Here is a 15220-nt window from a genome sequence, read left to right on the forward strand (position 1 = left end):
ATACAATACAAAATATTGACACCAAAAACGCAAAACCAATCGAACAAAAAAAATTTAATCAAGAAAAATATGTGGATATATTGAAGTTGATTATCTATTTTATACTGGTTATATCTTAAAACAGAGTAATGATATAGATACTTGTTTTGATCACAACTCCCCCAGCAGACGGTCGTGGACGGCCAATTTTACCACCATTTGAAAGCTCTTTTGGCCGGCGAAGGGAATTTTTTGGTAAGCGTGACTGCTTTCTAACACCCCAATGGGTCTGGGTTCAATCCCAGCCGAGGTCGGTGGGATTTTTCTAAGGCATAAAAATCTCTGGTCACGTCTTCTTTCGGAAGGGAAGTAAAGTCGTTGGTCCCGGCCCATGTGTGGTTGAATGGGGGCGATATCCTACGCAGGTGTGGAAGCTGCCTTCCTGCACATTCGATTGCCGTCAATGGATGGCAATCGATATACGTCGGTGATTGGCACTAGATTGCGGAACAGAGACCGACGTTAAATAAAGGAAAGAAAATGCATTTTATCAAAAAGGTGTTGCGGATTTTTCATCGGCGTGACATAAATTTATTCGGCGGCGTGACTGATTTTTCTGCGGCGGCAGAAAAGTGGCAGTGGAATGTGCTATTCCACAGCCGCAGTCAGTTTATGAGCAAAAAGAGGGACGCACATTTTTGCCTGTGGACTTGGAGACATACTTCAAGCCCCCGCGTACATCGTACGGGTTAGGCAAAAATGTGCGTCGATCTTTAAAAACTGTCGCATTAATGGCCCTTCGCTCATTTTCAACTTCTATTCAATTTTCATACTGCCGTACTCTAACGGAACTATCCACCTACCCTCTTTTCAAGATCATTCTCTAGCTAATAAATCATCACACTAAAACTTCATGTTAGCATTTCCAACCAACTCTGAAAATCGTTAACTTCGCGTATGAAGTAACATAAAAAACACATTGAATGTTATCAATAATTTCAGCCAAAAATCGTTTCAATCCTAAATATCAACGATTAATTCCCTGTGTACTTTGATAAAATTTAACTTTAGTTTTTAGTTTTAGGATGTCAACTGATTTACTGACATGCAGGTGAATTGCCAGGGCAGGAACAATGTAAAAACGCTTAGATATATAGTTATGAACATACCGATGCTCTACCCACGTCCACCAACCAACCGACCGTGGCCTAGACGCTGACTCAACAACATCCCCGTATTCGACTCCATGCACGAGGCACCTGGCGACAAGAATCAGCATATCACACCACATGGATGGAAACAGGCCAACGCTTACTCGACAATGCACTTTGGACACCGAAGAATTCGATGACCAAACACTTAGAAATTCTTAATGTTACACGTGACGGAATCCATCTTTGACATAAAGGATGAGACATAAACAAACATGTAATGTAAAATTAAGTGCTTCGAGACTGAAAAGTTCGAAATTACGTTTGATTGAGCTGAATTTCGCGTCTATTATGACCCAATTTTTTGTCAAAATTGACGCTCGTATATGTCAGTCTCAGGGCACCTAAATTTACATCATTTTTTCTAAGTGTGCAGCATTTGTCAACATAGCAGTTGACGAGTGGTTACCACCCAGAGGAGTTTTGCTGAGACAGCAGGAACAACAAACAAAACTAGTTGCAGAGGCAGGAGCGAGCGTAGTTTTTGTTAGGTTATAGTTGAGAAGAGTTGTTGTTCAGATTTAGTTTTAACACTAAATGTTATTACCTTTAAGGGAATAAAGATAATTATTTTTTTATGTTGCCAAGAATTATCCTGGCATAAGTGGCGCAGTCGTTCGGAGCACTCTACAGTGCAGTGAAATTGGCTAGTTTTGATAGACTCTAGTGCAGTGAATGCCCGACCCGTGGTGAATTCGTGAACCGGAGAAAAATCGAAAATTAGTGTCGGGCTAACGACAGCGGACGTGCCGGTTAGTAAGCCAAAGTGACGTGATATTGGCTAGTGCGGGACAGGAAAACTAGTGAATGTAAAAACCCGATCCGTGGTTAGAGCAGAAACAGTGACCTTCATCCCAGCTACGAAGATACACAAACGAAGTCTTACGCCATCCCTCAACCCGTAGGTGACTTGTGCCGCCCGTTCCAAGAAGCTGTGCTGGTGGTTTTCAAACCTTTGAGAGTGCGAACCGTAAGTAATTTAATTTAATTTACCCGTTTCATGAGCAAATTTAAGCCGTTGCCAAAAGTGAAAGCACGGAAATTTATTGCAAAAATGGAAAATTAAATGATTGACCTGCAAACAGTGTACAACAACATGCTTAGCATGGAACAGAGGCTGAATGCTCTGCAAGTATAAAACAATAATTTGCGTGCAAATCAAAACATGCAACAGAATGCCCCACAACAAGCATCTGACATTTTTCGGATCCCAGATCCGATCAAATCATTGCCCAGCTTTGACGACAAGAAAAAACAAGCTTCGGCATTGGTCCAGACCGTAAGGCGAACCCTCGAAATGTTTAGAAATCGTGTTCCAGCAGAAACACTTTCGATGTATGAACAATGCATCATAAATAAAGTTGAAGGCGATGCCAGAGACACATTATGCTCAAATGGCAACCCTCAAACATTTGAAGAAGCAGCATCAATACTGCTTGGTAGCTTCGGCGACAGAAATACTATCGCCACCTACCAAACTCAAATATGGAATATGAAGATGACAGATTCTCTTCATAATTACTATCGAAAATCAAAAGAAATTATGGTAAATATAAAATCCTTGGCTAAGGAAAACGAAATTTACAGAACCAAATGGGATGCAATAAACGGGTTCATAGAACAGGAATCTTTAGCTGCATTTATTAATGGCTTACATAAACCTTATTTTGGTTATGCACAAACTGCACAACCAGAAAACTTGGAAGCAGCGTACGCCTTCCTCTGCCGTTTTCAGTGCGCTTAACAAACTAAGAAACAGACAAACCAATTGCCGAATTCAACACACCCCCAATATACAAATAAAAATCACAATTTCAGACAAAATAAACCGTTTGGAAATCCACAACAAAAGTCAGACAGATCCAAAATAACCCCCATGGACGTTGACCCATCTCTAAGGTCAAGGCAAGGAAAACTTTTTAATCACGACTCAGAACCCGTAGAAGAAAATCTAGAAAATCAAGAGCAGGAAAATTCGGACTCTGAATCTGAGTACGAGACAAATTTTCAAATAGATATTCACAACAAACCATCGAAATGAATGCTATAAACGGCCTCCCATTCATCCGAATGCAATTGAAAAATGGTAGGGAAACCAAAATTTTAATCGACAGTGGGTCGAACAAAAACTTTATCTCACCAAATTTAGTTCCAATATCCTCAAGAATAAAATGTAAACCCATAAACATTGTAAATCAGGCTGGAAAACATCAATCTAATCAAAAATTTATTACAACATTATTTAATTTGAAAAAAGTCCCATTTTACTTATTCAAATTTCACACATTTTTTGACGGAATACTTGGATACGAGACACTATCTGAATTAGAAGCAATAATCGATGTTAACAATGCTAAAATAATTTTACCAAAAGAAACCGTCAAAATGGAAATTCGAAAATTAGGACCTTCCAACATTACTCTGAATGCAAACACAGTAACTAAAATTAAATTACCTGTCTCACAGAAAAATGGTGATGTTTTCCTTCCAAAAGACATAAAAATTAATAATGCAGTAATTCATTCAGGACTTTACCATGCTGAAAATGGATTCGTTAACGTTTTTGTGAGAAATTTTGGCGACACGGTTACCTTTAAATGGACAAAACCAGCAGTTACCTTACAAGTAGATAGCAGCGTTGAAGTAAATAACATGAATTGTAAACCAGTTAATCAAACATCTACTATGTCCCTTCCCGATCTAGAAAAACTTCTCAGACTCCAACATCTTAATTTCGAAGAAAAATCCGCACTATTAAAAATCCTTTCCAAGAACATTCAAATCATTCACAAGGAATCCGACAAATTATCTTGCACTACTGCAATCCAACATCGCATCAAAACCGTGGACGATATTCCAGTCCACACTAAGACCTACAGATACCCTCACGTGCATAAAGCTGAAGTTGAAAAACAGATCAGTGAAATGCTAGCAGACGGTATAATTCAAAATTCAATCTCCCCGTGGACCTCTCCAATTTGCATTGTCCCGAAAAGGCTCAATGCAAGCGGTAAGAAAAAATGGTGCGTTGTCATTGACTATCGCAAGCTAAACGAGAAAACGGTGGATGATAAATTTCCCATCCCCCTTATTGAAGAAATTCTCGATAGGCTTGGTCGTAGTACTTATTTTACTACATTAGACTAAAAATCCGGGTTTCACCAAATCGAGGTGCACCGCAAGGATAGGCCTAAAACCACTTTCAGCACCGACAAAAGGGTATTTCGAGTTTATCCGTATGCCCTTCGGATTAAAAAACGCGCCTGCGACATTTCAGCGCGTAATGAATCACATTCTAGGTGATTTAATTGGAAAATGTTGGCTTGTCTACCTAGACGACATTATTATTTTCGGCAACTCTTTGCAGCAACACTTGGATAACTTGAATAAAGTTCTTCAAAGACTGATTCAAGCTAATCTTAAAGTGCAATTTGACAAGTGCGATTTTTTGCAGAAACAATGTGAATTTTTAGGGCACATTGTTACACAAAACGGAATAAAGCCCAATCCTAACAAGATTGACAAAATTCTAAATTGGCCCCTTCCTAAAACAGCAACTCATATTAAAGGATTCCTTGGGTTGGTGGGCTATTATAGGAAATTCATCCGCGATTTTGCAAAGCTGACGAAACCCTTAACGAAATGCTTGAAGAAAGATGCAAAAATCGTTCACACTCCAGAATTTATAGATTGTTTTAACGATTGCAAACACTTATTGACATCTGATCCTATATTAAAGTACCCAGATTTCAATAAGAAATTCATCCTAGAAACAGATGCCAGCGATTTCGCTCTGGGAGCTGTTTTGTCCCAAAAATTTGAAGATGGCAAAGAACATCCTATTGCATATGCGTCTAGAACCTTGAACGAAGCAGAGTGCAATTACTCGGCAACCGAAAAGGAACTCCTTGCAATTGTATGGGCCACAAAACACTTCAGACCATACATATATGGCACTGTCTTTGAAATTCGAACTGACCACAAACCTCTAGTGTGGCTTCGACAGAAGAACGATTTGAATAGAAGGCTTCTTCATTGGAAACTTGCCCTTGAGGAGCTTGAATTCGAAATTAAATACAAAAAGGGCCTACTAAATGCAAACGCAGACGCACTCTCCCGTATAAACCCGGAATCTGGTCAAAACATGGAAATCAACGCACATCCAGCTGATAACGATGACAGCATGACACAACACTCTGCCGATACCGATGACAATGATTTTATTCCAGCAACGGAAAGACCACTCAACGAATTCAGGAACCAGATTGTTCTTGAGGAAAGCAACGAGGATAGCCGCGAAGCATCAACCATCTTTCAAAATTATCATAGAATCACAATTAAAAAACCACATTTTAGTCCCGCAATTCTAATAAACATTTTGAAGGACTATGCTTCTACGAAATTCACAACAGCATTATATTGTAGCGAAAAAATATTAAGCAACCTGCAAACCGTTTACAAGAACTAGTTTTCGAGAGCAAAGTCATTCAAAATTTATTGGACGCAAAAGATGCTAGTTGACGTTACCGATGATTTGGAACAAGACCAAATTATCCAACGACAACACAATGCCAATCATAGAGGAATAAATGAAACAAAATGTCACATCTCGCGGAACTATTTCTTTCCAAAGATGAAGAGTAAATTAACAAAATTCATCAATCTCTGCAAGTTGTGTCAAAAGGCTAAGTATGAAAGACATCCATTTAAGCAAAATTACAATTAACAGCAACCCCAACAAAGCCGTTGCAAATTGTACATATGGATATCTTTATTATAAATAACAAAAATTATCTAACACTTTGTGATAAGTTCTCCCGACTAACCATGGCTATACCTATACAAACACGTAACGCTATTCACATACTAAAAGCACATACTCATTTTCTTTCAAATACTGGAAAACCTTCCCTTCTCGTCATGGACCAAGAGGCTTCGTTTACTTCCACAACTATAAAGGAATTTCTTGAAGAGAATGGTATAGAATACCATTATACAAGCGTTGGACAGTCCTCTTCTAACGGACCTGTGGAAATAGTTCACAGAACGATCATTCAAGATCACAGATCAACAAGAGATTTATCAGAAACCACAAGAATAAATTTGGCTGTGGCTATTTACAACGACTCAATTCACTCACAAACAAAGTTGATCCCTAAAGAATTATTCTTCGGATTTCGAAATGAAGACCAAGTCCCTGAGGATCTGGACGAAAGAATCAGACAGAAAGAGAAACTTTACAGGATCTTCTCTAAAAGACAGAAAGAGAAAAAAATAAGAGACCTAGAAAAGCTCAATCAAAATAGAGAGGAACCTGAAAATTTTTCACCAAACGACACGGTTTTCGAAAGGAAAAGGAATAATTTAAAAAATCAAGAGAGATACAGAGAGTTGACAGTTGTAGATAACGCACAGACTAATATCATCGACGAGAATGGAAGGAGAATACATAAAACCAAACTAAAACGAAAACGAAAAACTTCGAGTTAAACTAACATCAACTTTCTATTTTTCTTATATCATTTCAGCAAAAAAAAAGAACATATAAAAAATGAATTTATTCCATAAATTCCTAATACCTTATTCCATCATCCTCATCCAACCATATTCTATTCATTCCTCCCATATGGAGATACTTGAACTAAATAAAAACCCAGGCATCGTTGTATTCAAAACAAATTCAGTTTCTATAGAAGAAGGTTTCCACACTTTGATCCACGAATTCAACTTAGATTCATTCAAAATTATATTAAAACAATATGAATCAATTATTGCACAATTAGAAGAGAACCTCAATATTATAGAATAAGTTACCATTCTTAAACAAAAACAGATTCAAACTCATTCCATTCTTGAAAACTTGACAACAAAATCAAAAAGAACAAAAAGATCGCTTAACTTTTTAGGATCTACCATAATAATGATTACTGGAAACTTAGACAACGAAGATTTGTTGCAAATTGAAAATCAATTGGAAACCTTGAAAAATTCTAATAATGTACTTATTACTGAAAACAACGAACAGGTTAAGATAAATGAACTATTTGAGAGTAGAATGAATAATCTAACTAAAATGGCTTATAGACAGACTAGGGAAATAGAAAGTATCATAAAACAAAATATTTTAGGCTTAGATAGGGCAGTAGATTGGAAACACGTACTGCATGTACACAACATCATATTCAACATCGACATGGTTCAACATCAGCTGACAACAATTTTCGAATCCATACAATTGTCGAGACTGGGTGTCATATCGAAAGCCTTATTACAACCTTCCGAATTGGATTTTGCTACACAACTTTTGGAATCACAAGGCATAACGATTGAAAGCTACGATCAAACTTACGAATTCTTGGAACCCGTAGCTTTTCACAATGGTTCCAAAATAATATTCCTCATAAAAATTCCAAAACTTAGACAAGGTGAATATGTGCAACTCCATATAGAAACCATCATCATTCGAGGAAAAATAATCCCGATAAATGCAACAAAAGCCATTATCGGCAATGATGAAACATTTTTGATCATTCATCCATGCATAAACGTCGAGAAAAGCAACATTTGCGATATCGAAAATCTTTTCAACGTTTCCAACGACAATTGCCTACATCAGATATTACGTGGAAACATTGGCAACTGCACCTTTACGAAGTCTTCAAATAAAACGGAGGTAAAGTCAATCAAGGACCTCGGAGTGTTAGTCAAAAACTCCATCGAACCCAGTCTACTACAAAACAACTGCGGGTATGGTCCAAGAAACTTGACAGGAACATTCCTCATTTCATTCAAGGACTGTTCAATTACCTTGAATGGAAACAAATTCAAAAGCAGAACGTTTGAAGGAGACATCAAGCTAACTATCCTCCCACTCCATTCAGTAAAGGTAGAAGAAATAGAAGAAGACACAAACTCCATCAGTTATCTGGAACAGCTGCACATTCACAACCGTCATAAGTTGGAATACCTATTACACTCAAACCAAAGGAATAAATCTTTAAGCTTTGGAGTCATAATTATGGTAGCATGTATCGTTGCAGTTTTCTCCGCTTTCATTTTGAAGGAAGTTCACCGACTTAAGCTGAAATTGACGATACAGGCCCCGATAGTGAACATGGCAGAAACTTCGCAAGTAGAATTGAACCGAGACGGTTCAAACTAAGGCGGGGGAAGTTATGGACATACCGATGCTCTACCCACGTCCACCAACCAACCGACCGTGGCCTAGACGCTGACTCAACAACATCCCTGTATTCGACTCCATTCACGAGGCACCTGGCGACAAGAATCAGCATATCACACCACATGGATGGAAACAGGCCAACGCTTACTCGACAATGCACTTTGGACACCGAAAAATTCGATGACCAGCAATTGTCAACATAGCAGTTGACGATCGGTTACCACACAGAGGAGTTTTGCTGAGACAGTAGGAACAACAAACAAAACCAGTTGCAGAGGCAGGAGCGAGCGTAGTTTTTGTTAGGTTCTAGTTGAGAAGAGTTGTTGTTCAGATTTAGTGTTGAAAGTTAAATGTAATTACCTTTAAGGGAATAAAGATATTTTTTTTTATGATACCAAGAATCATCCTGGCATAAGTATATATCGTAGAATTTAAGGCTGGTAAGTTACTATTGTAACTGGAGCACCTAGGTGAAAATGAAATGTAATTTATTTTGAATTTGGAACAAATAAACAGTTAAAAAATACATCACGGTTGAAGCACAGAACAATTAAATAAATCATTTAACTGAACGGATGCAAACAGTGCGGCTCACTGTTTCAATATGCAAACATCAATTTAATTACATTTTTTTCTTTTATCTGATTTACAAACTGCAACTGGTTTCATCGTTTCCCTTATTCTGCTTTTGCTTTTCATTACAGCCAGCAATGGATGGTAGCAAACATGGATTCAGCATGAGAGTGGTGCTATTTTTTGCCATGTACTTCAATCTAGGTGAGTAAGATATGTGCTTTGGGAATTCAACAAGTAAGATAAGTGCGAAAACTCATATCATCTGTCGATATTGGTTCAGCCTCACAAGAATCTGATGAGCCAGGTGGCCCTTATGTATCGGCCTCACGCTCAACTAGGCCAGAAGTATATCCATCCAATGGTTTTTTCGCCTGAGAAAATTCAATTATACCCACCGAAGTAAGAGACAGTCTCCAACGACAGCTATGCCGTTGGTTTATTAAAATATTTTTCGCTTTTGCACCGACACCAGGATCGTTGAAAGTTGGTTTTTTCTTCTTTTTCCTTGATTTGTTGAACCGGGGACCAACGGCTGTACTTCCTTTCCGAAGGAAGATGTGATCAGAAATGTTATGCCTCAGAAAATCCCGGTGGTGCTGACAGGGATTGAACCCAGGCCCTTTGATGCGAGAGACAATCGAGATTACCACTACACCACCGGCACCGGTTGGTTGAAATGAATTCTCGGTTGGTTGAAACGAATTCTATAAAGTATTGATATTGGGTCCGGATATTGGATAAACTGCCCCATGGTTAAACCATTCCCAAACGGATCTGCCATCTCCGAATATGATAGATTTTTGCCTTCGGCCCGGTCAGAAATGGATTTTCGATGTACACCCATTTTCAGCTAAAAGGTCATCGTATTTGCATACAGACTGTTTACTCGTCCGGATACAGTAATTCCACTGTCATATGGCAATCCAATTTGAGCCAGATCTCGATCCTATTCGTAGTTTGTTTGTACCATATTCCGTATACCTGCTCCGGTTTCACAGCACACACCATGGACGACATGGAAATACATATTTGAAGCATTGTGAGTTGCATGGGGGTGACTTCATATCATGTTATTATTTTGTTGAGTGACTTCTGTTTTTTGAGCAAATAGAAAATATACGTTTGATTTTACAGGACGGAAAAATTACACGCATCCGACAGCGGTCGGATTGGATCGTTAGAAAAACAAGGACCCAGGCTTGTGTTAACATACAGCAATAGAAATTGTTCTATTCGTATTGATCGGGTGGTTCCTAGAAAAACAAAATGTGCTGGTATTCGATTGGGTAAGACGAACTCTTTTCAACGAAAATTTAAGGAATCTGTGTTTCTGTGTCAGCTTGATGCCTTTGATAAAAAAGTCCATCGTCAGATGCACCCTATCACGTAGGCGACACTTCAATTACTCTTCCTAAGGAACCTTTTTTTCCCTTATCCCACCACCAAATCAAGTATGTTTATCGGCCAGCTCTCCTGATCCCGATCCCATTTCGTACCGAGCCAACCAGGGCAGGAAGCCCGAAGTTTATAAATATGAAATTATGTGACCCACAAAGTCAGGGATGCTTCCGCTCTACCACTTATTCCATGTTCCAACCCTGATCCATAATCAACACCTTCCATCCCCGCTGGTAGTGAATCGATAGATGCTGGGGAAAAAATGGAAATGTGGAGACAGCGCAAGGGTACTTTCCGTAGGAAGCACAATTCCCATCACGTCGTAAATTTTAAAGCTATCGAGTGCAAATCAATGAATATAAATTCGCCTCTTCGGTGTGTTCTCTCGCTTCGAAGGAGGCTGCGCATCTGCGACAAAATCGATGCTCTGAGCAACCGGAACGGACGGAGCTCAAAAAAAAAAAAAAAGTTACGACATCCATTGCATTACTTCGGTCGTGTAGTGCTCTCGGTACAAATAAGGTTGTACCGCAGGGCTATCACGATCAGTGCTTTTCCGCGCTGCTATCGCTAGCCTCTAGGCTGATAGTGAACGATGATAATCTGATTTATATCGACTGCAGGATGAAAGATGAGCGAGCGTTGCGTTACTTTGAAGCGTGATTTGCCAAGTCATCCATATATGCATATGCTTTGTAGTACGTGGAGTGGAATTCACTATCGAGAACCAAGTGTCTCGAGGCGAAAGAGATTAATTTCCATCCCTAACTCGTTGCGCTCCAAAGCTCATGTTACTCCGATCCAAACTGTTTCCCCCTTTTCTTTGATTATCGGCTAGCATAGATGTTCCGGTTTTCCTTTTAGCTAGGAAAATTCGAAGGATGGCAACAGAATGAAAACTAAAACAGACTGCTTTCAGCCCGGCCGACTGACAGGCAGGCAGACAGGCAGATAATGCCCGTTTCATTTTTGCGGTTGATTGTGGGGCAAAAACATGGCAGAAAGCGAAATGGGAAACCGATTCAATGCGATGCACAGTAGGGTGGGTCAACTTTATATGGCGGATCACCATTCCGGATCCCCACAGCTCTTCCGATTTGTATTGGGATCTCCATCAATTTAGCCAAATTTGAATAAATTCGGTTAGGATCTGCTTTTAAAATTTGTATGTTAAAATGTTTGGGAAACGGAACAAAATTAATAATTTGCTTGACAATATTTATAAAAAAAGCTCAATTTCCTCCAAACCTGGGACGTAGATTGAGAAAAAAATACAGAACAAACTCATCGCAAATCGATTGGACTTCTGTGCAATTCGCCCTGGTGCTCCACCCATACCTACACGCTTATATGCACCCCAGTAGGTATGCGCGGCTGACATGGCCAAAAAATAATAAAAACTTAAAGCACAGAAGTCGAATCGATTTGCGACGAAGTTTTTGTGTATAGTTTTCTCAATCTAAGCGTCGAGTTTGGTATAATTTTAGCGATTTTTAAATTTCGGACCAATTCTCATTAAAAAAAGGCCTCCAACAAATCCAGATCGTAACCATATTCGTTCAAATTTGGCACAGTTGCTGGGGACCTCAATTCGAATCAAAAGAGCTGCAGGAGTAAGAGGAAGTAAAATTGATCCACCCTAGTGCACAGGCACATATCGAGGAGGTTAGTATTATTATTATTTCGAAAGAAGGCAGCACGGTAGATTCTCCAACCGACGACGGACAGAGCGGCAGATTCCATATTCGCCGCGGAGAAACGTTATCGGTGTGCTTTTTTTTTTGAGTGATTTTGGTTGAGGGCTGGTTCTCTTGTTCCGAAATTGTGAACAGTGGTGTATGTAGGGAGTCACGTTCAATGGCGTTTGTTTAAGTTTAAGATGATGGCATTTGAAACAACTATCCCAGATTGGCATACCATTCTCAATAACAAGTTGTCTATAGACAGCAAGCTCATTTATCAGGGATAAGGCAGACTTTCTGTTGACAAGCGGATACAGTGATCTTATAAAGATGTTGTACTTGGTGTGAGTTTTGTCAATGTGCTCCCTGAATAGAAGCTTTCTATCTAGTGTTAGTTCGAGGTACACAACCTCTTTAGACCATTCCACCACTGAGCCGTTCAAGCAGATCTTATTATTTCCAGACGGAACAAGTCTTGGAATGTGGAAATATGATTTACTGGGACTTTGCCGCGTTGATACGGATCTTACAGTTGTTGAAATACTCTGACATGCAAGCCTCTCTGAAGTTTGGCGGTAAGAGCTCCGATGACTCTTCCCTTGTAGACAATGGATGTGTCATCTGCAAACATATACATCGTACCACCATGTGGGAGAGCCGGATTGTCGAAGGTGAATAGTTTGAAGAGGATGAGCCCAAGGATAATTCATTGCGGAACGCCCGCGCCAATGTTGAAGGCATCAGAAGTGATGCCATTGAGAGAGACTTGGAATATCCTGTCTGAGAGGTAATTTTGGATGATCTTCACAAGGAAGATTGGAAGACCGACCGTATTGTTGTAATTTGTACACGAGCCCATCATGCCAGACATTGTCGATCGCTTTTTCAACGTCCAACAATGCCATGGCAGATTTTTTAGATACCGACGTGTTCCGTCTGAGAACCATTGGCGTAGCTAGAAAATTTTACTGGAGGGGGCCTGTGTTTTTTTTGTTCTACGGTTAAATATAAACTTTCAGCCTGGGGCTGGTTCGCCTCTGGTACTGCTATTCAATCAAAAGGCGTCAAGGCTATTTGTTATTTAATTATCCGGTTGGATACATTTCTCCTTCGTAAAATAATATGACCTATTATGGTGAGGCTTACTGTTATTTTAAGGGTGGAATATCAAATTTCATTTTATTTATTTCAAAACAAGCATATTGTCCGGATCTCATAATGATTTTAAGGATCTCAAACTTAAGAAAATTCTCATGCTAGGTAATTCTGCGAGTTATATAATTCCATGCATTTTGTAACTAGATTTTCTTCAGATCTTTCATCTATATTCAATCATCAATCGATGATTTGGTATCAAAATCAAATTTAAGTAGAAGGGTCTGTGCTTAGGGGCACGAACGGAAGCTTGACGTAGGACCGCTAATAGACGGAACAAATATGTTGCTCATTTAGTTCTCAACTCTTTCCGTTTTTGAATTTGTGGCCCTGAAAAGGGCCGTTTTTTTTAAATGGTGGCCACACCAGTGCAAGTCGAACTTGTCAAACGCATGTCTCGTCAGCCTCGGATATGAACAGATCGGGATTATTTGGTTGAGCTGTTGGTTGTCTCCAGAATCCAGGGGGGATGGAGAGCTTTGTCCAGCAGAAGATCCAAACGTTTCTTGAGGGGGGGGGGGGGGGGGGCGGATCGTACCTTTGGATTCGCTTGTTCATGAAGAGGCGGAAAGTCCTCCGCCCTGAAAGCCGGGGCCTTATCCTTCCTTCATGCTGGTTGCTTGTTGGTGGACATCCTCGCGTTTAGGGTACTGTTTGTTGGACGCATTTTAACGCCACGGCTCCATGCACATGGCAGTCGAAAGTGGCGTGGTCTTGAGCGCAATTGCCGCAGCGTGGCTTGATGTTGCAGTTGCGGGTGCCGTGTCCGAAGTTCAGACACCGTTGGCACTGGGTCACATCGCGATGGCTGCCACGGTATGGCTCCCAGCGGACGATGATGGAATTGATGGAGTGGATGGCTTTCAGCGCGTTGAGCGTCACCGTTTCCTTCTGGAAGTGCACCAGGAAAAGGCAGTCCGGATACGCCTTCACATTTTCTTCCTCCCTTGTCATCCGATAGACGACGCTTGGGGCCAGCTTGTACCGGTCCCTGATTGCATGTTCGATAAACTTCGGGTCGAAATTTGGTAGGCCCCTTGAACGGTTTTTCACCGGGGATGTCGTTGGTGAAGAATTCCACCTTGGAAGTCCTCTGGTGGGCGATGACCAAGTCATTTTCCGCTTTCGAACAGAGCACCACCTTGGTGCCGACTCTACCCAACTTGAATTTGGCTATGACGCCCAGTGACGCCAGATCCGCGATGAGCTCGTTAAGATGGGTCTTTTTAACTACCAGCGGAGGTAGCTTCACTGTTGCCGCACTCATGTCGGCAGCATTTTCTTTTACGGCAGCGTCATCGAAATCTCCGTTCCGACCAATCGTGCCATCGGACTGGCCCCGATACTTCTTTCTCTTCTTGCTGCGTTGGATGTAGGTGCACCCGAATTTCCTTCACCGGGGTTCTTTTCCTTCACCGGGCTTCGCGAGCGATGCTTCCCCATTTCGGGGCACGCACACACAAAAAAAACAACGAAAGAGAGAGAGCGCGAACACTATCGCCACGAATTTTTCGAACAACTCGAGAGAGCGAGCTAACACCGAACTGAACTGCTTGACGATCAAGCAGAGAATGATGACTGACGATGATGATGATGACGAAGAAAACGATTTGGCAAGCGTTTTTATTACCGCTGCTTTTCTCCTCCCTTCCTTTCATTGGTCGATCAACCGAGCATTGAGCTCGCTCATGTGAGCATGCGCAATGTGTCGTTTGTTCGATTTGCGCTCTATCGTTGCGTCTGTGTTTGGGATTTTTCGTTACATGTCTGAATTTTTTTTTTCTATGTGTCCCCCAGTAAAGAAATTAAAGACGTAGTCCTACGTCAAAATTTCTGCCTGCAGTTCAAAATATATGTCAATAAGCAATTCTTAAAATTCTGAAAGTTAAAAGGAAAATAGCTTTCAGATCTCAAATTGCCAGCTTTATCTTCGACTGTAATTTCCTTAAAATTGTAGTACATGAATATAAAGAAAATTAATAAAGTATTTTAACAATTTTTCTATGTTCCATCAAGTTTCATAAAAACGCCATTAA

At 40.2% G+C, this 15220-nt stretch overlaps 1 protein-coding gene across 1 annotated transcript in view; it reads left to right on the top strand.

Moving 5' to 3' along the window:
- LOC135702002 (zwei Ig domain protein zig-8-like) overlaps positions 1 to 15220 on the top strand; it is a 213237-nt gene that overhangs the window by 70527 nt on the left and 127490 nt on the right. Inside the window, exon 2 of the mRNA XM_065222952.1 lies at positions 9078 to 9150. Within this exon, the coding sequence (XP_065079024.1) occupies positions 9084 to 9150 (67 nt within the window). The 5' untranslated portion in view covers positions 9078 to 9083. The remainder of the gene's footprint in view (positions 1 to 9077; positions 9151 to 15220) is intronic.

The sequence above is a fragment of the Ochlerotatus camptorhynchus genome, unplaced genomic scaffold (assembly GCF_037179485.1).
Source record: "Ochlerotatus camptorhynchus isolate MF236.1 unplaced genomic scaffold, CSIRO-AGI_Acam_v1.1 ptg000015l, whole genome shotgun sequence".
NCBI classification, from domain to species: Eukaryota; Metazoa; Arthropoda; class Insecta; order Diptera; family Culicidae; genus Ochlerotatus; species Ochlerotatus camptorhynchus.